This window comes from Microtus oregoni, unplaced genomic scaffold (assembly GCF_018167655.1).
Source record: "Microtus oregoni isolate MIOR12 unplaced genomic scaffold, Mior012 000029F_ref0000214, whole genome shotgun sequence".
In the NCBI taxonomy this organism is placed as follows: domain Eukaryota; kingdom Metazoa; phylum Chordata; class Mammalia; order Rodentia; family Cricetidae; genus Microtus; species Microtus oregoni.
In genome coordinates, this window is record NW_024543088.1 from 8,125,307 (window position 1) to 8,149,563 (window position 24,257).

Sequence of the window (24,257 nt, forward strand, 5' to 3'; positions counted from 1 at the left end):
CTATAGTCAGGATATGTTGAATTCATATTATCAGTAATAAATTATTTTGAAGCATTGCCAAGTGATGAACATAAACTATCACATCTTTTGTAGAAAATGAACTTCTCTCTAATTATTTATATTTGATTTTTTGCGTTGGAAACTACCTAGCATGGGATCTCCACACATTTCCCCAATGAACACAGTAGTTTTCATATGAATATTAAAAAATAGCGGTCTATTTATATGTTTTCTAAACTTAATACTTCTACTGAAAACAGGTTTCCTTAAATTATTTCCTAGTTGTATTTGTTTCAACTCTACTATGACCAATTCCTCCCCATCATTTTCCCATCCAGATGCAACCCCTTTCTTTCTCTCACAAGAAAAAAAACTGATTTCTAAGTGATAATAATAATAAAAAATATATACTCTGATGTAGTAAGATAAAACAAAACTACCACAGAATAATAGAAAAAAATTAGAAAAAAAATACCCCAAGAAAAGCCAAAAGAAACAGAATCCCCCAAAACACTCAAACTGGAAAATGTATAAATAAGATAAGATATAAAAGAAAGAGATGATGTAAAGTTCTGACATGACATTATGAGACAAGGAATCTCCAAGATGCTGTTAAATTCGGGGGGGGGTATTTTTTCAAGACAGGGTTTCTCTGTAGCTTTGGATCCTGTCCAGGAAATAGCTCTTGTAGACCAGGCTGGCCTCAAACTCACAGAGATCGACCTGCCTCTGCCTCCTGAGGGCTGGGATTAAAGGTGTGCACCACCACTGCCAAACTCGCTGTTGAAGTTTTTGAGGTTTGGCTTGTAGCATACTTTTGGGAGTAGTTCTTATCCTAGTGACAATTCCTTGAAAAACTAAATTTTCATTTGCAAATGGTTATGAATCAGAGATAGATTCTGGGTTAGGGATCTGTGCATGAGTCCAATTCTTATTTCATTTCTAGTACCAAATATGGGGCATAACTACATGTCCTGTGTATACTGCCTCTATTTCTGCTAGTCCATGTGTCCTTGTGTGGAAGGATGTGGGGGTATTGTTATTCTACATCATCTTTGGGTCTTACACACTAGATTACTCCTATTTTTAATTTTTTATTATAAACTATCTTTTTTTTTCATTTCATGTACCAATCCCAGGTGTCCCTCCCTCCCCTCTTCCTATTCCTTCCACTTTACCCCCTGTTCTCCACATCATCAACTCCTCAAAGAGGGTAAGGTATGTTGCTTTGAGAAAGGACCAAGTCCTTCATACTACATCTAGGATGAGCAAGGTATCCCTCCAAAGAGAATGTGTTCAAAAAGTCATTAGAAGCAGTAAGGATAAATCCTGGCCACCTGCCAGTGGCCCCCCCAGTCAGCCCCAGAGATACAAATGTCACCCACATTCAGAAGTCCTAACTAAGTCCTCTGCTGGTTCCTTTCCTATCTAGCCAAATTTGGTGAGCTTCTTTCAGCTCAGGCAAGCTGTTTCAGCAGGTATGCCCATCATGGTCTTGACCTCTTTGCTCATATTCTCACTCTTCTCACTCTTCAACTGGACTTTGGAAGATCAACCCAGTGCTCCACAGCAGATCTGTGCCTCTCCCTCCATCAGTTGCTCGACCAAGTTTCTATGGTGACATTTGTGATAGTCATCAATCAGATTGGAGGGCAAGACCAATTCTGACACTATCTCCAGTGAGGGTCTTAGATGGGGTCATCCTAGTGGATTCCTGGGAATTTCTTTAGTGGCAGTTTTCTTGCTAGCCCCATAAAAGGCTCCCACAATTAAGATATCTCCTTCTGTGTTCTCTGTCACTGTCTTTTCCCAGTCTCAAATATCCAGTTACCTCTAGTTCCCTTCCCTCATTCATTTCTCACCTCCTCCTCCCCTTCTAACGTCCGTTCTCCCACCTACATGCTCCCAATTTTCTCAGAGATCTATCTATTTCTCTTAGGATTCTATTTGTTACTTGACTTCTCTGGGGTCATGGACTGTAGAATTTTGTTACAGATAAAATCCCCTTATGTGTGAATGCATACCATACTCATCTTTCTGGGTATGGGTTACCTCAATCAGGATTGTTTTTCTAGTTTTATCCATTTGCATGCAAATTCCAAGATGCCAATGTCTTTTACTACTGAGTGGTTCTCCACTGTGCAAATGTATCACATTTTCTTTTTCCAGTCTTTGGTTGAGGGACACCTAGGTTGTTTCTAGGTTCTGGCTATTACGATTAAGGCTTTAATGAAGATATGAACATAGTTGTACAAATGTCCATGTAGTATGATTGAGCATTATTTGGACATATGGAGAAGAGTGGCATTGCTGGGTTCTAAGGTAGGTGAATCCCAATTTTCTGTGAACTTTCCATACTGATTTCTAGAGTGGTTTTAAAAGTTTGCATTCCCTCCCACAATGGAGGACTGATCCTCTAACTTTGCATACTCTCCAGCATAGGCTTTGATTGGTGTTTTGGATCTTACACATACTGACAGGTGTAACATGGAATCTCAGAGTCATTTTGATTTGCATTTCCCTGATGGCTAAGGGTGTTGACCATTCCCCTAACAGTCTTTAGGCCACATGGGATTCTTCTATTTAAATTCTCTGTTTAGATCTATACCCCTTTTTAAAATTGTATTATTTAGCATTTTGATGTCTATTTGTTTGAGTTCTGTATACATTTTGGAAATCACAGTCTTCTGTCTGATGTGGGGTTTGTGAAGATATTTTCCCATTTTCTAGGCTGCATTTTTATCTTATGGACTGTGATTTTTGATTTACAGAAGCTTCTCAGTTTTAGGAGGTCCCATTTATTTACTGTTTTTCTCAGTATTGTGTTGCTGGGGTTATTATATTTTGGAAGTCCTCTCCTGTGCCCTTGAATTAAAAGCTGCTTCCCACTTTCTCTTCTATCAGGTTCAGTGTAGTATGATTTATAATGAGGTCTCTAAACCATTGGGACGTGAGTTTTGTGCTTGAGGATAGATAAGAATCTATTTTCATTCTTCTACATGTTGACATCCAGTTATGCCAGCATGGATTGTTGAAGATGCTTTCTTTTTTCCATTGTATAATTTTAACTTCTTTGTTAAAAATTAGGTATTTGTAGGTGTGTCGATTAATATACAGATCTTCAATGCTATTCCATTGGTCAAACAGTCTGATTAATACCAATACCAGACCATTACATTATTGTAGCTCTGTAATATAGCTGGATGTCAGGGATGTTGATGTCTCTAGAAGTTCTTTATTGTACAGGAATTTTATGGCTATCCAGGGTTTTTTGTTTTCTCATATGAAGTTGATTATTGTTCTTTCAAGGTCTGTTAAGATTTCTTTTGAGATTTTGATGGGGATTGCATTGAATCATTAGATTGCTTTTGGTAGTATTGCCATTTTTATTATGTTGATCCTACCTATACAAGAGCATGGGAGATCTCTCCATTTTCTGGTGTTCTCCAATTTCTTTCTTCAAAGATTTAAAGTTCTTGTCCAACAGGACTTTCCCTTGTTTGGTTAGTGTTACCCACAAGATATTTTATGCGATTTGTGGCTTTTGTGAAGGGCGATGTTTCTCTGAATTATTTCTCAGATTCTTTATTATTTGTATATAGGAGGGCTACTTATTATTTTAGTTGATCTTGATCCTTCAATATTATTTATTATTATCATTATTATTATTATTATTATTATTATTATTATTAATCTGTAGAAGTTCCCTAGTAGAGTTTTGGGGGTCATGTATGTATACTGTCATATAATATGCAAATTACAAAAGTTTGACTTCTTTCTTTCCAATTTATATCCTCTTGATATCTTTTTGTTTTCTGATCACTCTAGCTAGAACATTAAGAACTATATTGAATAGATATGGAAAGAGTGGAGAGCCTTGTCTTGTCTCTAATTTTGGTGTAATCCCCTTGCCTATCTTTCCATTTAATTTGATGTTGGCTGTTGTCTTACCGTGTACTGCTTTTATTATGGTTAGATATGGTCCTTGTATCCCAGTTCTCTCAAGACCTTTATCATAAAGGGGTTTCAAATGCTTTATCAGCATCTGATGAGATAATACTCATATAATAATCTTTCAGTTTATTTTGTGGTGGGTTTCATTAATAGATTTTTATACATTAAACAATCCATGAGTCCTGCAATGAAACTGACTTGATCCTGGTGGGTGATTTTTATTTATTGTTTCCTTGGGTTCAGGTTTCCAGGGTTTTTTGGAATGGTTGGGTATTTTTTTTTTTTTTTGGTTTTTTGAGGCAAGGTCTCACTGTAGTTTTGTAGCTTGTCCTAGAACTAGCTCTTTTAGACCAGGCTGGCCTCGAACTCAAAGAGATCCATCTGCCTCTGCCTCCCGAGTGTTGGAAATAAAGGAGTGCACATTTATTTATTGAGTATTTTTGGATCAATATTCAGGGGTGAGATTGGTCTGTAATTCTCTTTCTTGGTGTGTCTTTGTGTGGATTTGGTATTAAGGTAACTGGGCCTCAAAAAAAGAATTTGACAATTTTCCTTCTGTTTCTATTATATTGGACACTTTGAGGATTGTAGGTATTAGCTCTTCTTTGAAATTCTTGTTGAATTCTGCACAGAAACCATTGAACTCTGGGATTTTTTGGTTAAGAGGTTTGTGATAACACCATCTATTTCCTTGCAGTTTGTACGTCTTTTTTAATTGTCAACCTGGTCTTGTTTTAAATTTGGTAGATGGTATCTATCTAAAAATTGTCCATCAATTTTGTGGAGTATAGGCTTTTGTAGTATGACCTAATGATTCTTTATTTTGGCACTTAATGCTACAAACTATCCTTTTAGCACTGCTTTCATAGTGTCCCATAGGTTTTGGTACACTATGCCTTCATTTTTGTTGAATTCTAGGAAGTCTTCGATTTCTTTCTTTATAGCTTCCTGAGACCCAGGGGTGATTCAGTAGAGCACTGTTTATTTTCCATGTTCAGTGTGTTTTCAGAAATTAGTGTTACTGTTGAATTCTAATCTTAAACCACAGTCCAATAAGATCCAGGGGGTTACTCCATTTTTTGTATCTGTTGAGATTTGCTTTGCTACCAAGTATGTGATCAATTTTAGAGAAGGTTCTGTGAGGTGTTGAGAAGAAGGTATATTCTTTCATGTTGGGAGGAATGATCTGTATGTGTCTGTAAATTACATTTGATTCATTAATCTGTTAGTCTTCTTATTTCTCTTTTAGGTTTGTCTACTTTATCTGTTCATTGGGGAGAATGGGGTGTTTAAGTCCCCAACTGTTAGTGTGTGGGGTTTGACTTACAATTTAATCTTTAGTAATGTTTCTTTTACATATGTGGGTGTTCTTGTATTTGGGGCATAGATGTTCAGGATTGAGACTTCACCTCGATGGATTGGTCCTGTTATGAGTATAAGATGTTTTTTTCCATGTCTTTTGATTGATTGTAGTTTGAAGTCTATTTTGTTAGATATTAAAAGAGCTACACCCACTTATTCCTTAGGTCCATTTGATTGGAAAATCATTTACCAACCATTTACTCTGAGTTAATATATGTGTTTGAGGTTGAAGTATGTTTCTTGTATACAGCAGTAGGCTGGATCATGCTGTCATAATCATTCTCTTAGCCTGTGACTTTCAATAGGTGAATTGAGTTCATTGGTATTAAGAGATATTAATGACCACTGTTTTTTAATCCTGTTAGTTTTTTATGAAAGCGCTTCCCTTCTTTTGGTTTTGTTGGTGTGAGGTTATATGATGTTGTATGTATTTGTATGTGTGCAGGTAGCTTTGTTTGGTCAGAGTTTTCCTTCTTGTACTTGTGTAGTGCTGGATTTGTGGATAGGTATTGTTTAAATCTGATTTCTCATGGATTATCTTGTTTGCCAATGGTGATTTAAATCTTTGCTGGCTTTAGTAGTCTGGGATTGCATTTGTGGTGTCTTCAAGTCAGCAGTACATCTGCCCAGGATGTGACTAGAACAATGGAAGAAAATAGTGTACTACAGAAACATACAGAAAAAATCATAAAGCACAATTAAAAAACAAAACAGTAAATAACATAAAAAATATTTAAGGTGTAGTTAAGTGATCATGAATATGTTAACGAATTAGAATAGGAAAGAGACAACACAAAAATGTATGATGAAGAATATAATTATACTGTCCATTAGGACATGTTCTTGGTGGTTTGTTTTTTTTTTATCCTATATTCTCCATGATGAATCATGGAGAAAAAAATTGATGAAAGGCAATGTGCTGTTTGTAATATTATATCTAATCTAGAATACCAAATTTACGGGATTGCTGATCACAAAATGTTTAATTATTTTGCTGGTGTTTTTATTGATTCTTTGGAAATTTTGCTGTATAAATTATTGTACTTTAGTTCATATGGTTCTTGTGTTCTTGAAGCAGTGATGGGAACCTGTAGGGAAGAGTCAGTTTTGGATGCCAGCAGATCCAAGCCATGCATCAGCTACACAATCTACATCCTTTACTTGTCCTTTATAAATCTACCCACAGATTCCCAGCACTGATTCAGGACTTAGAAATTTGTCTCTTTATACCTCGCCATACACAGGTGTCAGCCATTCCATGGTCTTCCCACTAATGTCATTGGAATCATATGCAGTAGAAATTTCTGCTTCTTTCTTGGATATGGAAATTCTGCCTTTGCTACACATCTTATGTTTGACATATTTTTATTTGACACCAGTGTATGCCCGCATGGTTGCAGCTTTACAGCTCATATTTATTCAGCCTATGGGTTCTAAGGAAAAATTTGCCATGAGGATAGATAATTAAGGGCACAGGTGAAGTCTGGAACTTCACATGAAGATAATCTGGCTCCCATTCTCATCGCCCATGTAGGCCCAGATATCTGAAGGTTAACTTTTCCTACTTGGTTTAATACTTCCAGCACACAGATTTTTAATATAGACTGTATTTGGAGTATGTCTTTTAGAATAATGATAAGCAAAAACACATCAAATTTTGGGATGAACTCTTGTATCCTTAGTCTAAGTAAAGAAATTTTTACGTGGGCATTTGGTAAACTCTTTCCTTTCATGACAGGGAATCTTGACATTCCAGGATGTGGCAATTGATTTCTCTCCAGATGAGTGGGACTGCCTTGATTTTGCACAAAGGGCTTTGTACAGGGAAGTCATGTTGGAGAACTACAGTAACATGGTCTCTGTGGGTGAGACATTTTTCTTTCCTGATTCCTTCTTTATCATATTTGTATCTACAAGGATGTTTTACATCTATGTCTGAATTGTCTGCCTCACTTTTATTTGCCAATTAAAAAAAATCTTGGAGTTCATTATGTAAATCAAGATTTTTTGTGTAACTTTATCTTGTCAATATATTCCTGACCCCTGGAGATGATATTTATCATTCAAACTTTCATAATACATTTTAGTTTTAAGACACATCATAGATTATATATTGATTAGCATCTTGATGATTCATAATGTGTTTGCATTTGATCCAGTAGTAATTTACAAGGAAACTCAAGGTATACAATATTAACAAAAATGTTTTTGAGTGTGTTAAAATATTTGGAGATAGCAATAAGAAAATCATATTTGGAATTTTAAATTATAGGCCATCTTATATAATCAGCATGGTGGTTTATGAGAAATCCATGTGTTTTATTGTTATCCCAAGTTATGGTCATAGGTCTCTTCCAATATGCAGGTCTTTCAGTGTCAAAACCAGACCTGATCAGCTTTCTTGAGCAAAGCAATGAGCCCTGGAATGTGAACATACGAGAGGCAGAAGGCAATGAACAAGGTAATCATAATGAAGCATTGGCACACGCGGGAAACCTAGGGCATGGAGAAATTCTGCCCTGAAGTGGGATGCATGGTGTAGGAGAACCATTATGTTTTCATTGGTTAATCTTTAAAAAAATAAAAACTGCTTGGCCTGCTAGGGCAGAACGTAGGAAGGCGAAGGTAAATTCTGGGAGGAGAAAATCAGAGTCAGTTTGGGAGAGTCACCATAAAGACACCAGGTCAGATATGCTAAATCTTCCCAGTAAGCCATGGCCTTGTGGTAAACACACATTTATAATAATGGGTTAAATCAAAATGTGAGAGTTAGCCAATAGGAGGCTAGAACAAATGGCCAAGCAGTGTTTCTGTGTGGTTATGTTAGGCTCCCTATCCCTGTAAGAGATGCACAAATATTTCTACCTAAAATTATGTAAAAATTCACATTGAATGATTATTCCAAATTACTTTATAAGGAAAACGACATAAGAATTCACTTTGAATAATTAATTTATCTATAAAGCAGAAGTAAAATGTTTTGTTGCCATATTTTTGAACATTACCAGGCCCTCAAATGAGCAATATTGAAATGAAAATTATCATTAAAAAGTTTCACAGTGTTTGAAGGAGTATTGCTTTGGACCTGTTCATGTCTGTTTGTCTGCTCTCATGACAGAATCACATGGTTTTCACTGTTATGTAGTCTCACATATAATCAGGAAACATAAATCTTATAGTTGTATTCATTTTGGAATGTAGAGTTCATTATATATGTCAGATACTGCAGAACTAAAAAGGTAACTTTTTCTAGTTCTGCAAAATATTCTTTAGAAGTTAAGACTAGTTTAGTGTCATTCATGTTATTGGTCTAATGTACTGCCACCTACTAATCTCTGAATATCATAATTTATATGTTAATATCCACATAAATGTTGTATATGCACTTGTTTTCATTTGTGTTTTATATCTGTATTATAATTTGTTTGGGGAAACAAATTTATATACCCACAAAATTATATATTTTACTTTTAATACTTTTATTAGTGATTTAAGAATACCTTGCAATGTCATTTGACCAAATTCAACTCTCCACTCTTCCTATGTTCCACTTCCTCCAGACATCTTTGGTTTTTTCTTCTTCTTTTTTTATATTCACAGAGTTCAATCTGAAACCTCCATAAAATTCTGGGTGTTGAGCCTACATGACCTACAATATGGTTGAACAATCAGGATTGCACATTCTTAAAATCAACAATATTCCCTATCTCCAAGCATCTTTAAGATAATAGTAGCTTCTCAGCAAGGCATAGATCTCCAGGCCCCTTCTCACTGTCTCCCAAGGATTTTAATCTGGTTTCGGATTGCTCATGTCTGATACATTCTATCCTAATTACTTGAGTTTACATGGGCGACTGTCATGTTGTGTACAGAAAGCACTATTTTCTTATACTCATTCATGACTTCCTGCCTTGTTATGTATTATCACTCTGTGCCGAATGAGCTCTGAACAGTCCATGGAATAAGTATGTTATAAACATACTCATTAAAATTAAGTATTTTCTTGTTGTTTGGACCATGTCTACCTATGAGTCACCTTTAGTTGTAAAATTCTGCCAGAATTTGGGAATGAAGGCTTACAGATGCAACAGTCTGTGGGTAAACCAATAGGACATTAAAAATAATTTTAATACCAAGCAGAATAATGTAGTAGGTGGTACCTTCTATCTTTTAATAATGCTTCTTGAATTAACATGAATACTCCTCAAATTATTCTACAAAATAAAAACAGCAGAACACTGTGAAATTCTTTTTATGAGGACAGCTACCTTGATAACTAAACCACATATACACCCAAAATGTAAGTAAAATACATGCCAATTTCATTATGAACTTATATACAAATGTCCCCACTGAAATATTTGCAACCTACATCTAAGAACATATCAAAAAGATAATCTACCATAGGCTTTATGTCAAGACATGTAGGGAGAGATGAAAAATTCAAAATCAATAAATGTAATCTACCACTTGTACAACCTTAAAGTCAAATTCCAGAAGTTCATCTTATTAGATGCAGAAAAGCCTTTGGCAATATTAACTGCCCTTCTTGATAGAAGTCTTGGAGATATTAGGGATACAAGAAATATACCTCTACTTAAGAAATGCAATTCGCAGAAAGTTTATAGCCAACATCAAACTAAATGTAGAGAATTCAAAGCCTCTCCACTAAAAAAGTGAACAATGCAAGAGTACTTAATCTCTCTATATGTATTCAATACAGTACTTGAAATCTTATTGAACAAGAACACAAATCAAGAAGATCTAGAAGTGATTCATAGCAAAGGAACAAATCAAAATAATGTTATATGCAGATGCTATGTTTTTATATATAAAGGACTGTAAGAACTCTATGAAGAAACTTGTACAACTTAGTAACACCTTCACAAAGTATAAGGATTGCCAAATTAACTAACAAAAATGAGTAGCCTTCCTATATACAAATGAGAAAAGACTTAAATAGAACTCAGGGAAATGATGCCTTTCACAATAACCTCAAAAATAGTTTTGGGTAATTTGAACTAAAACAGTGAAAGACCTTTATAAAAACTTTAAGACATTGAAGATATGAATGGAAAAGATATTGTAAGATGGAAAAATACACATGCTCAAGGATTGGTCAATTGATATAGTAATATACTGATTCAGTGAAAACCCTATCAAAATTCTAACACAATTCTTCTCAGATCTCAAAACCACAGTTTTCAGTCTCATATAGATACAAGTAAGCAAAAACCTCACAATAGCTTAAACAACCATGAAAAATAAAACTATAAACAATATACCATTCATAGTTTTAAATTCTATGACATTTTTATAATAATTAGGTTTTGTAAATAATGGTATGTCTGAAAGACAGACATACTGATCAAAAAATCAGATTGTAGATACTAACTTATGTCCACTCATCTATTACATTCATTTTGTAAAAGAATCTAGAAAAATGCACTTGAAAAATAAGAGCATTTAATCCTAATCTTACCTAAGCTATTTCGAACAGACCATAAGTCCCCAAAGAAAAAATAGTTTTCTCTAAGAGATTCTCAGTGGGGATAAAAGTAACACTTACAGGAATTCCCCATAACCAACACTTGAAGGATATCACCACACAACTCAATGGAATTTTTGTACATTATTTTCCCTCCATAATATTAAGTTTGGGAATGTATTTAGTTTTTTTTTGACCTTACAATATATTTATGTACATTACACCTTCAAAAGTTTTGTTTTACTTTGTTTATGCAATTTTGGGGGTACAAATGTGTGTCTTACTCTCTACAAATACTACTGTGCTTTTTCTTTATTTCCCATTCTTCTCTGATCCTATCTGATTTCTTTGATTCTGATTATTTTACTTTATTGTTATCCTTTAGATGCATATTTTTTTCTAAGAAGTGACTGAAATTGGGTAAATGTAGACATAAGTAAAGATGGGATGATCTCAGGGCATTTGAGGGATGAAAAGTCATAGTCAGAATATATTTTATTAAAACATCTATTTTCTGTATAAGAAAAAGAGTAAATGTATCTATGATAAAAATAAATCAGTCCTAGTGAATTTCCTTGATGTTTAAAATTTTATGGATCTCTTCCTTGGGGTATACTTGATTTTCTGTAGACCAGTTAGTAGTAACAGTTTCCAGTTCATCATTTGCTCTCTCCTTATTAATTAATATTCTGCCTTATTCCTTAATACTACTCAATTTTTTCATTTCAAGAGAGTGTAGAGAAGAGTAAAATCCATTAAGATAATTCAATTTTATGACTGTAATTTTTTGTACTTTGGTAATAGTCTTTGTATTAGTTACTTATTATCTATTGCTGTGATAAAACTCCAAGATAAAGGCAATATATGGAAGAAAGATCCATAGCGATGAATAAGAGGTAGCAGTTGGCAAGGGGCTAGAGCAGCAGTGAGAGGTCCCATCTAGAAACACAACAGGAAGTAGATAGCTCACTGTTGTTATAAGAAGGCTTTAAAATTCTCAAAACCAGTGTCCAAGGACATAAGTATTCCAGTAAGTTGATACCTCTTTAAGCTACCCATAAATATCTACCAACATTGGACTATGTATTCAGATATCGGATTATATAGGGTCATTTCACTCAAAACACCATAATCTCATTTATTATGTTGAAAATTATCTTTGGAATCACTTATTAACATAAATTCAATCCTTTCATTTTCTAATGTATTTAATATATGTTATAAAGGTATTCTATCCATTTACATTTAGAAGATTGTATCATTAGAATAAAGGATTTGAAATTTACTTTATATAATATTCTATCTTGAATATATGTCTACATGTACATAAAATTGTGTCACATATATCTGAAAAACTTTCACCTAAGTATACTAATTCAGATAATTATATATTTTTCTTTCTTCCAGTTTTATATTCTTATCAAACACAAGACTTATTTTCACAAGAGAATCGACAAGATTGTATCCAGAAGTTGGTATCAGGAATAGCGGTAAGTAGTGACTTTAAAACCTTCCATTTAAGGAGGATTTCAATATTTGATGAAGAAAGAAAAGAGAATGGATTATGTCGTGATTGAAATAATCTCTATTCATCAGCCATCCTGGGTGGTCCTAGAAATAAAGGTCAATAATTTCTACCTTATCTGGAAAGATTTCACATTAGATCGCTTACAATTTCAGAAGCATTTTCTTCTTTAAAAAAATACAAATAAATTTTAAAACACTTTTTTTCTACAAAGAATGTTGAAAAATCTGAAAATTGAATGACGTGTATTCTATTAAACATTCACTACAATTTTCTCAACAATATTACATTTTCGTTACAAGATATTCCTGAGATAAACATGAGAAGTTTTTCTCAATCAAGTGAGACTGAAAATATATCAAAGAATTTTGAGTCATGAGAAATGTTACACATTTACTGATCTTATTAAAGCCTTTCCTAGGAACTCTTATAAGAATAGTTTCTAGAATCCTCTTCTTAAAGTGACAAATTCCCAAAAATGAAATCACCATATGTCTTTTCTCATTATATAAGTTCATAGAAGAAGTCTGTTTTTTCTAAGAGCCAATACATACAAGATAAGTGTAAGGATGATTTTGATTGTAACACAACTTCTTTTTGTTTCAGCATGACCAGAAACAAGGGAGGCATTATATCAACAATCAAAATGAAGAGAGACAAAACAATTATATAGAATGTGGAAAGTGCTTCAACAGATATGCATGCCCCACTATGCATAAGAGAATTAATTCCAAAGAGAAGGCATACAAATGTAAAGATTGTGGCAAGTCATTTATCCATCACTCAAACTTTCAATCTCACCAGAGAATCCATACTGGTGAGACACCTTACAAGTGTCAAATATGTGGCAAGTCCTTTACCCGGGTCTCAAATCTTCATATTCATCACAGAATTCATACTGGCGAGAAACCTTACAGGTGTCAAGAATGTGGAAAGTCCTTTACCCAGAACTCAACTCTGCTATCTCATCAAAAAATTCATACTGGTGAGAAACCTTACAGATGTAAAGAATGTGGCAAGTCCTTTACTAGGGCCTCAGATCTTCAGAAACATCACAGAACCCATACTGGTGAGAAACCTTACAGATGTCAAGAATGTGGCAAGTCCTTTACCCAGGTCTCAAATCTTCATATTCATCACAGAATTCATACTGGTGAGAAACCTTACAGGTGTCAAGAATGTGGAAAGTCCTTTACCAGGGCCTCAGATCTTCAGAAACATCACAGAACCCATACTGGTGAGAAACCTTACAGATGTCAAGAATGTGGAAAATGCTTTACTCAGTTCTCACATCTTCATATTCATCACAGAATTCATACTGGTGAGAAACCTTACAGATGTCAAGAATGTGGCAAGTCCTTTACCCAGTTCTCACATCTTCATATTCATCACAGAATCCATACTGGTGAGAAACCTTACAAGTGTCAAGAATGTGGAAAGTCCTTTACCTGGGCCGCAACTCTTCTATATCATCAAAGAAATCATTCTGGTGAGAAACCATACAAATGTCAAGAATGTGGCAAGTCCTTTACCCAGTTCTCACATCTTCATATTCATCACAGAATTCATACTGGTGAGAAACCTTACAGATGTAACGAATGTGGCAAGTCCTTTACCAGTGCCTCAGATCTTCAGAAACATCACAGAACTCATACTGGTGAGAAACCTTACAGATGTCAAGAATGTGGCAAGTCCTTTATCCAGCTCTCAAATCTTCATATTCACCACAGAACTCATACTGGTGAAAAACCTTACATGTGTCAAGAATGTGGCATGTCTTTTGCCAGGGCCTCAGTTCTTCATAACCATCAACGAATTCATACTGGTGAGAAACCATACAAATGTCAAGAATGTGGCAAGTCCTTTACCCAGCTCTCATCTCTTCACAATCATCACAAATTCCATACTGGTGAAAAACCTTACAAATGTAAAGGATGTGGCAAGGACTTTAAAACAAATTCAAGTCTTAGAAAGCATCACAAAATGCATGTAACTGTAACATTTCATGAAACATGTTAGTGTACCTTACATTAATTCATTGTACAGATCTTCATGCATTACCCAACTTATTTCACAGACTCACATCCTTCAATTCATTTTCAAATCTTAGTCAATACTTAGATAGCTACACAGTTCTTATGAATTTAGAAACATTGTATCTAGATTTGAACTTTATTATCATCAAATATTTAGTGTAAACAGAATTTGTGCATCATTATTGTAAACATACTAGTCAAAAATTAATTACTATAAATAGGTAAGTATTTCTAGACCAATAACGTTTCTTGACTGTATGTTAAGATAATGTGTGACAAAACAGCCAATGTCAAACTTGTTCAGATCTTGATGCACATTTAATTTCTTGGCATATGGTTGCTTATATAATGAGATTATATTCTATATAACATTATTTTTCTGTGATTTTTGTGATTCTTGAATAAATATAAGCTTGTTTTAAAATTCAAGTCTTTTAATTTGTGTCTTTGCAACATAACAGTTAAACATTTTGCCCAATTTTTACTACATATTTTTCTGATATTCTATTCTCTAGTAGTAGAGTTTTGTGAGTGTGAACACTTCCATGGATGAGCTGGTAGATCAGAGAATGACACACTACATAGATTACTTTAAACTGTTATAATTGTGGTACAAATAAGTGTGAGGTAGATGGAAGATATCAATGGGCATGGAAAACTGCACAAGGAAAAGCTACAAGGCAACAACATCAAAGATCTGTAGTCATTTAGGAAAGCAGGGAGTGGGAGAGGTGGACTCTCCAGAGAGAAACACATAAACTAATTGTTCAGTAAGCAATGGACAATATGCCTGAAAACATATAGAATTATAACCTTTTATGGATTGGTCCCCTTGTAATTAGGAACATATGTATATACAAATTTATGTATCAATATAGCAGTGCATGAATAAAGGACATAAACTTGAAAGAGAACAGATATTGTGGTATATAATAGAGTTGGATGTAGGATATCATAAGTACAAAATTTATCTTATTTGGTACATTTTAATTATATAAAATAAGTAATGTGTTTGTATACACCCCATTGTTTCCCTGTTATACTCCTTCCATCTAAAATATTTGCCCTCTCAATTCTGCAAAAATTTTCATCCACTTTTTATATTTTTTCTAAATTCCATTTATGAGATAAGAAGAGTGTTATTTGTATTTTGGAGAGTTGTCTATTTCTTTGACTTAATGAACCATAGTTTCAACAATTTTCTTGAGACATATAATTTTTCTATAATTTTATTCATTGATTGATTATCTTGCATTATTTATGCATATTACATTTTCCTTATCTATATATTTAGATATAATGGTCTAAGAAGCCCAAGGTCATTCCTTGAATCATCTGTTATATGAAGTGCAGTGATAACACACAAACTCACGCATATGTGATTCAGCATAGTGAACTCACTATGATAAGTATGCATATCCAGGAGTGATTCAGCTGGTATGTCTATGGTAAATTTTCAGTCATATCTATCATTATAGGATCCACAGTACCTGGGATGTCTTATTTTACAGTGACTATAGCATATGAGTTCTTTTTTCCCACTTCCTTTGCAGTTTTTAGAAAAATTTAGAGTTGACAAAAAATGTAATCACTAAAAAGGCACTCAAAGCTGGAATTATGGAACACTCCAAATATTATGTCACTTTGTGAGAAATGAGTCTGGGACCCAAGAAAATGACCACAAAATCTAGAGTACTTGAGCCAGCTTATAAATTCTATTAAAAATGTATTGTAATGCAAGTGGTTGCCATGACTTAGCTTGAGTGGTCAGAGCTTGATCTCATATTACTACATGCCTGGGTACCTCAACGTGGTCCACTTGGTAAGCAGAAAGTACTTGTGAGTAACTCGGGTAACTTTGCACACATATTTGTATTTCATATGTATGTTGGCATTTGAGTTACTGTCTTAGATATGCTGATTATGAAAAATTGCTGTCAGCACGCAGACAATAAAACTCTGCTCTTTATCATCTACCATATAAAAACTGCACCAAAAGTGTCATGGATGTCAAAATGAGACCTGATACCCTACAAATTCCAAAGGACACAGTAAAGATAATCCTCCAACTTTTAAGCAGTAAAGGGGTTTCTGAATAGGACTCATGTCCAATAGTACAAGAGACCAAAAATCAACTAATAGGAGCTTATGAAATTAAAACTTTTTATTTCAGCATAAGAAAATATCATTTACATGGGGCATACAGAATATGAGAAAGTCACTGGTGCAATGGTGATGTGAGAGTTATTGTATACTTCACTTCCTGCTGATCTGGTGAGGCCTGAACTCTAGGTAGGAATCAGTACCTGGTCCTGTGTCCATGGTCAAAATACCATGGCTGGATGAGGCATATATTCCTTTAAGATGATACTACTGTTGTTACTTTGTGTGACAAGAGTAACTTCTTTGTGAATATTTCTGATTCTACGGATAGATGTCTTCAGCTGTCAGGCTTGGTCAGAGGTTCTTCTTTATGGAGTTCACAGCAGCAAATGCGCAGCCTCATAATTTCAAAATGTTGGAGTGCCCCTGAATGATCATTCCTAAATATGACCTGTAGACGATCCATTCCCCCTAGACACAGGGGATGTCATTGAAGTGGGTCCTGAATGTCCTGGCTGAGGGAGAGTAGCACTGCTGTGACCTGCTGTCTTTGGGCATGTCCCAGCCACTGCTCACTCACAAGAGCTGTTATCACCTGCAGCTTCAGGTGACCATGATCAGAACTGACCATTAACCTATCTGTCGTGAACCACACAGCTGGAGGAGACAGCCTGCTGGTGAAAGAAAAGCCTCCTAAGCTTTTGTCTCAGGACAGAAAATAAAAAGAAAGCTCAAAGATGACCATTTGTATTATTTATCAGTTCCCCATTTCCCCCCTTTCTTTGTCTGTCTCCCACAGAAGACTGTGTCATTCCTATTCCCTCAAATTAATGAGTTTATTGAGATTAATACAGGAATATAGGTACAGAATTGCTTGCAGGAGTATGAATGACTCATATCTGTAGTATCACAAAGGCTCCTATCATAATGGGGGACTCAGGAAAACTAGAACCATGAAAATGTCTGCAAGACTTGTTTGCAACTGACGGAGACAGAGGTTCTTATTTCTCCAGTTCTCCTTACTTACCACATAAGTAAGTTTGAGAGCAGAAGATCCTTACTAATCTTTTAGCGCCAGCCTTCTCAGCCATGGTAAATGATAAGTCTTATGAACTTCCTTTCTCTTTCCATAGAATTTTGTGAGACTTAAGGAAATTCTCCTACTTAGGGAAGAGCACACCTGTTGTAAATCCCATATCAAACAGTGATTCTGGAAAGCATATATGCTAGGTATAAAGAGTGATTGGTTTACATTTTGGACTGTACAGCTGTATGCCTTTACGTATATGCATGTAACAGCAATGAATGAAAAGACAGGTCTTAAATGAGAAATAGAGCAAGGGAGAGTGTAGGAAGGGTTTGTAAGGATGAAAGGGAAGAAAAAAATGAAAGTATAATCTCAAAAATAACAAACTATTCATGTCAAAAAAGGAAATTTTTGCATATTACTTCACATTTTCCTTAAAATGTTAGTTGGTTCCACAAGAGCGCAGTCTATTATGGAGCTCTACAAAAACTCTAAAGCTACACACCCATCCTGAAGTCCCTGGTGGAGCAAACATTACTGTTTACCACCTCTGTAAGCACAGCTCCATCATGTTCAGTGACTCAGCCATAAACACGGCTTCTCTCATACATAGTTTTTCAGGAAAACCTATCATTCCTCAGCTTCCAGTCCATGATATTTGTGAGACCTCTTCTTGAGATAGCCAAGCATTCCGGGGCTTAAAACAAAACAAACAAAAGGCATGGAGTTAGGAATGTTGGAAATCGGAGCGTGGATCAGGAATTGTTTAAGAGGAGTGAAGGAAATATGATCAAAGTATGCTGTACACATGGACGAAATTCTCACAGAATTATAAAATTGTCTATGTTAAAGGTCACAGCTCAATAGCATTAAAATCTGATGGAAACATTTATCTTTTGAAAGAAAAGAGTGAGGAAGTCAGTCACTCTCGGTGAAATTGAGATTTTGACATTGGACTAGAAGCATTTTTTTTTTTGCAAACCCAAATAATGGGGGTCTGGCCCAGTTGATTCTCTTGTGCTTTTAATTGTCTTCTTTCTTTTCCTTAGGAAGAATCACATAAAGCTTGTGATTCTTATTGTGCAATTCCACAACGTTTTCATCATTTTCAGGTAAAGGTTTTTATAAGAGGGATTTCATTTTCTTTCTTTCAGTGAATAAATATTTGACTGTGAAGTACCCTAGCACCTGACTGAAATGTGGGAAGTATGTGACTCAGTTACTTAATTTTTTTTTGAGACAAGTTTTCTTTGTGTAGCTTTGGAGCATATCCTGGAACTCACTCTATTGAACAGGTTCAGAGGTTTATAGTCCATTATCACCATTGCAGGGGGCATGGAGGCATGCAGGTAGACATGGTTCTTTAGAAGGATCTGCAGATGGAGAAGGAGCTACATCTTGATCCCACAGGGAAGAAATCGTGCTCTGAAACACTAGGCATGGCTGAGTATAAGACACCTCAAAGCTCTCCCGCACCATGACATACATCCCCCAACAAGGACACACTTACTCCAGCAAGGGCACACCCTTAATAATATAAGATCCATATAAGCTTTTAGGGCAAATTGCATCCAATTAACACACCTCCAAGATACCCTTAGAAGGGAGATAAGAAGCTTTATGGTGTCTCTAATAGAAAAGGTTTTTGAAGAGGAGAGCACTTTTTTTAAATAGGAAAACATAATGATTTGGCTGACAGGAAGTTTAGAAAAAGCACAGTAAATGCAGAGAAAAAACTACTTTTTCCTTCTGCACATCTTAGGTTCCTGTTGGGGACTCAGGTTAATGTTCAGGAATCCTTGGGATACTTATGGAAATGAAGGATTGCTTCCCTGTCACTATGGGAGATTGAATTGGGTACCAGAATTCTCATCTTAGCCCATATGAAAATAAAAGGATTAACTAGGTTAAGTTCATAGTACTGAAATTCTTTCTGATGAATATAGCTTCTCCTCCATCTATTAAAAACCCATAGAAATTCATGCCATACACAATGGTTCATGCCTTAAATTCCAGGACTCAGGATGTAGAGAATTATAGATCTTTGAGAGTTCAAAGTCAGCCTAGTCTACATAGTGAAATTTAGGATAGTATGGCCACAGGGTGAGAGCCTGTCTCAATAGTCAAAAACAATAATAGGAAGTTATTTTGAAAGGGGGGCAGGCATGGTGATGCACACTTGTAATCCCAACACAAGGGATGCAGATGCATTTGGATGTTTGTAGGCCAGCACAGTCTACACAATGACTTCCAGGACACCCGGGAATACATATGGAGACTCTGTCTTAAACATCATCAAGAGCAAGAATCTGACCAGAATGCATAACACATGAACCTACATATTAGAATAGTTTGTGTCAGGAAGGATATAATACCCAGGGCATTTAAAACTCCTTTCACTTTTATTTTAGATGTGTGGATGATTTGCCTGAATGTTTATTTCTGTAGCACATGTTTGCAATGCCCAAAGAGGTCAGAAGAGCTCATAATATCTTCTGCAACTGGAGTTAAAGAGGTTTGTGAGCCACACTTTTGGATGAGCAGACTGAAACCAGGGTACTCTGCAAGAGCAATTATACATTGAAAATTTTATTAAATTATCTGAGGAATGTGTCCCAGTGACACCTTTTTTACTTTGAATTATGCCTTGCAGAATATTCCAAGGTCAGTATTCGTTGCTCTGTGCAGTCAACAGAGGTTGCAGCATTCATTATCCACCTGATAAATCAGCATGTACACTTTTTACGCATGCACTCCAAGTATTTGTCATTCCCACCTATGTGGAAAGATGCTGATGTATATGTAACATCATTTATACAAGGCTGATATTTTTATCTGAAATATTGTGGTGATTTAGTTTTATATGTATAGTTTTGTTTTAAGTTCTTCTCTGAGATAATTCTATTCCTGGAAGTATGTACTAAATTCAGCCCAAGTTGAGGGCTGCAAGCCCCAAGCAGGAAGCATTTGCAGATTTAATGGTAAATATGCATACATCCCTTAAGGACCCCTTTTGACTGGTAGAGGAGTGGGCAGGTAATTCTGTTAGGATGTCAGTATTTGAGATCTCTGAAAGCTTTTTAGAAATTAGAGGTGCAGGTAACATAAAGGCCTGTTGTTTTTAGGGCACATCACTCAATAATCTTAAGTAAAGTAAGTAGATAATGAATGCTGAATTAGCCACTTCTTGATGATTTAGCCAAACTCCCAATGGTGTTACTATGCAAAGAAGAAAAAAAGTAAGCATTAGAAGACACAAGTTGCATTTACAAAAGAGTACAGACTTAGAAGAAGATTCTGTTGGAAGCAGAGGTAACAGAAATTATTATGTTTTGGGTACATGAGTTTTCTTTGGTAGGCATATGTCCAAGCAGAAATAATACAAGTACTTACTCATAATATTAGAACCTTTGTATGATAGTGGAAAGGGACAGAGCCTGGCTCCTTCCAGTCTGATTTGTGTGTCATGGGATGATATCAGAGAAGATAACATGCTTATTCTGGTACCATGTTCTGGCCCTGCAGAGTGTCAGAGTGAACCATTGATAACCTCAGCATCTCCAACCATGTGAGTGTTTGTGAACTCTGCCAATTTTCTCCTGACTTCTGAGGTCAGACTTGAGAGTTATGCAACCAAGCTGTATCCTGTGCATTGTGAATAGGCTTGAGGAGGCTGTGCCCTAGGTTCCTGAAAGATGACAAGGGAAGGAGAAAAACTAACTAACAGCGAGACTCCCTTTCCTCTAGAGTGATGGCTTAGGGTTGTCATCCTGAGACTGAGAATCACAAGATTGTGTTTTGAGAATCAGGTAGGCCAAGTCTTACCTCTAAGTTCATTTCATGAACATCTTCCAGATTCCAAGGGTGGGCTGAGAGGAAGCATTGTGGATGGCAGTTGCTGTCCCCTGTCAACTGAATTTCAGGACATTTGGAAGACAGTGAAGTGTCTTTGTATGCAAGATTGGTGAGATAAGAGGGAGGCACATACAGAATGGTTTTGTGCTTATTTGTCTAGGGTGGATAAGTATATCTCCTGGGCTGGAAAAGTATGTTCATGGAAGAGTGACATCTCAAAATTAAGTATTGCAATGGCCAAGCTGTCTGAATTACCAAAGATGCAACTGTGTCCAGGCTTCTTTGTTAGTTGCTGGAATTTGCTGGTGATCCTTTATACCTTGATTTCTAGAAACTCACATCTCAGATTGATTTGCAAATCATATTCTCCCCCCACTCCACCTCTCTCTCTCTCTCTCTCTCTCTCTCTCTCTCTCTCTCTCTCTCTCCCCTCTCTGTATCTTACTTTTCCTTCTTTACCACAGCACCACTCTGTATGTTCATAAAACATTTTCATTCCAGTTTTGGAAAATGCTTTGCTCTTTAATTCCAATAAGTTCTAAACTTCTTAGTCTCTACAAGACCCTATTTAGAAAAAAAGCTGATAACCACATTTACAGGATTAGGGCTTCAACGTCTGAAATGGCACAGATCACCTGACAGACCTCCTCAGCCCTAAGTTCCAAGGAACATGCTTTCATTGAGAAAGCCAGAGATCTGAAAAAAAAAAGAATTCCAGGCTGACCGTGGGCTGAATCCACATTACAGGGACTGTCAGAAGTAGAAAATTGAGGTTAGCGTATAACAAAGATCTTTGATTCAATAACACCAGCCTCTCCAATTGCCTGCCCTTCTCATGATCTCCTAATGGGCATAGTACTCAAAGCGAGAAGTGCCAGCCAGTCACAAGCACGTAGATCATAACTGGTGACTCCAGACCAAGGGATTTGTCTTGTTTGCTGATTGACGCACCATAGCATGATCTTCATCATGTTCTATCCCATGGCTATGTGCCTCACTATCTATCTGTATGTGTGTGCATGTGCATGTGTTTTTCCAACTAATGGTGCCTCTACTTAGCCAAGACTGATCTCTGACTTGCCACTGCTCTTTCTTCCGTTTATTGATTCAAGGTTGGGACCATTATATTCTTCTCAGGCATGATTTTTTTCTATATATCTGAGGACTCATCTGGGCTCATGTGGCTCCAGCCAAAACTGTCAAATTGAATCTCATTTTCACTCACAACATCATAGCTTCAGTGAGCTCTGCTAATTTACCAGGAGAAATTTTGATCACTACCTGTATGACTTCCCGTTGTTTGGAACCAACCAGTCTCTAAAAGTCTGAGGATCTTCTCCAGATGCTCTTCACTTCAGAGGACTCATCCCTCCCAATCCCCATCATCATGACCTAATTTCTCAGGATCATTAATTTCTCATCTTACTCAGTATGGATCTTAAGGAAGGGAAGAGCCATTCCTGCACAGTACTTTCAAAGTGAGCCTTCAACTCCACACAGATAATGTTATAATAAAGTGGGGAGCTAGATCTCTGGCTTTGAAAGGAGGATGAGCATCCTTTCTGATATGGCACCTTGGTTTCAGGTCATATTTGGGGTGAGGAAATTAGCCAGAGAGGAAAGGGCTGTACTGTGGGAAGCAGCAGACCCCTCCCTGGGCATTCTATTGTATCCTGGAGAGCCCTGGTATTCTATGTGATGTCAGAAGTGTTGTGGCAACACCATCTGCCGCTGGAGCATCTGTTCATTGCTTACAGGTTTTGGACATAGCCATGTTGGCAAGACTGAGCAGGCTTCTTGAGAGACAGAAAGGAGAGCATCACGAGACTAGAGGGAGGCAGAAGGAAGCTGGCCTTCAATCTCAGCATCACACATCAAGAAATAAATGGTTCTGGGCAAAATGCAGTGAGTCCTGAATAGGGAGTGGGGAACTACTTGATGATGGAAGGCTTCAACTTGGTTTTACATGGTGGCACACTGGTTCTTGGAGCTTTGGGAAGGTAATGGATCTATCCCGCTTCTCTTCATTTCTAAAGAGTAGACCTGGAGTCTAGGGTTTATGATGGTTAGTTTGGCAGAGAGCCAGTAATGGTCAACGCTGCAGCTGCTGTGCTAGGGGCCCTCTGCTTTGACTCTGAGTGGAAAGGAAAGAGAGAGAGATTAATGAGATCTCAGTTACAGAACTGTACTTCAGCACACTGGATTTCTTTTGGTTTTGGGTCACTAATAACAGGGAGAGTAAAGTCCCCTGGCCCAAGCTGGAGAATCTCACATTTTACCTCAGAGTAACCCGCAGCGCAGGAGCCATCAAGTATAGCTAAGGCTTCTGAGTCCTGCCTCTCAATCGCCCATCATCTTTCATTTGAGTGTAGGAATGGGCCATCATACTCGCTGCAAGTGTCTGTTCATGGTGTGTGAGGGCTCACCTCTGTGGATGCGCTGTCCAGGTGTCTCCAGTCTGTCCTGTCACTAGGTGATCTCAACTTTGCTAACGTCATGATGAATGGAATGTATTCTGCTGATGTTTGGGAGAATTTTTCATTATTACCCACGTGACTTATCTTCTTGTGACGGGACACCCACAGTCCCCATCACCCCCATGCATTGTAACAGCCCTGTGGATCTTTCCTGAGGTACTCATTCACTTCATGGAACTGAACTTCCTTCAACATCAACATGAGCAAATGTCTCAGTATCTTTCACTTCTCATCTTATTAATTAGAGATCTTCAGAGGGGAAGAGCCATTCCTTGAGAATGTTTGGAAAATGAGTCTTGACCTCTATACATGGTGAAGTATTAAATTAGAATTAATGAGAGTTTAACTAATCAAAGAAATCTCTGGTTTAGAAGAAAGAAGTGCTGAAGGGCTTCCCCTGTGTCTCAGGGAAGGCACCTGGAAAAACCAG

General features: G+C 36.4%; 1 protein-coding gene across 1 annotated transcript in view; it reads left to right on the forward strand.

The window, feature by feature from the left end:
* The window catches only part of LOC121464659 (zinc finger protein 208-like), a 241,534-nt gene that overhangs the window by 119,358 nt on the left and 97,919 nt on the right, over positions 1-24,257 (forward strand). Inside the window, 2 exon segments of the mRNA XM_041677684.1 lie at positions 7,936-7,941; positions 13,003-14,318. Coding sequence (XP_041533618.1) covers positions 7,936-7,941; positions 13,003-14,318 — 1,322 coding nt within the window.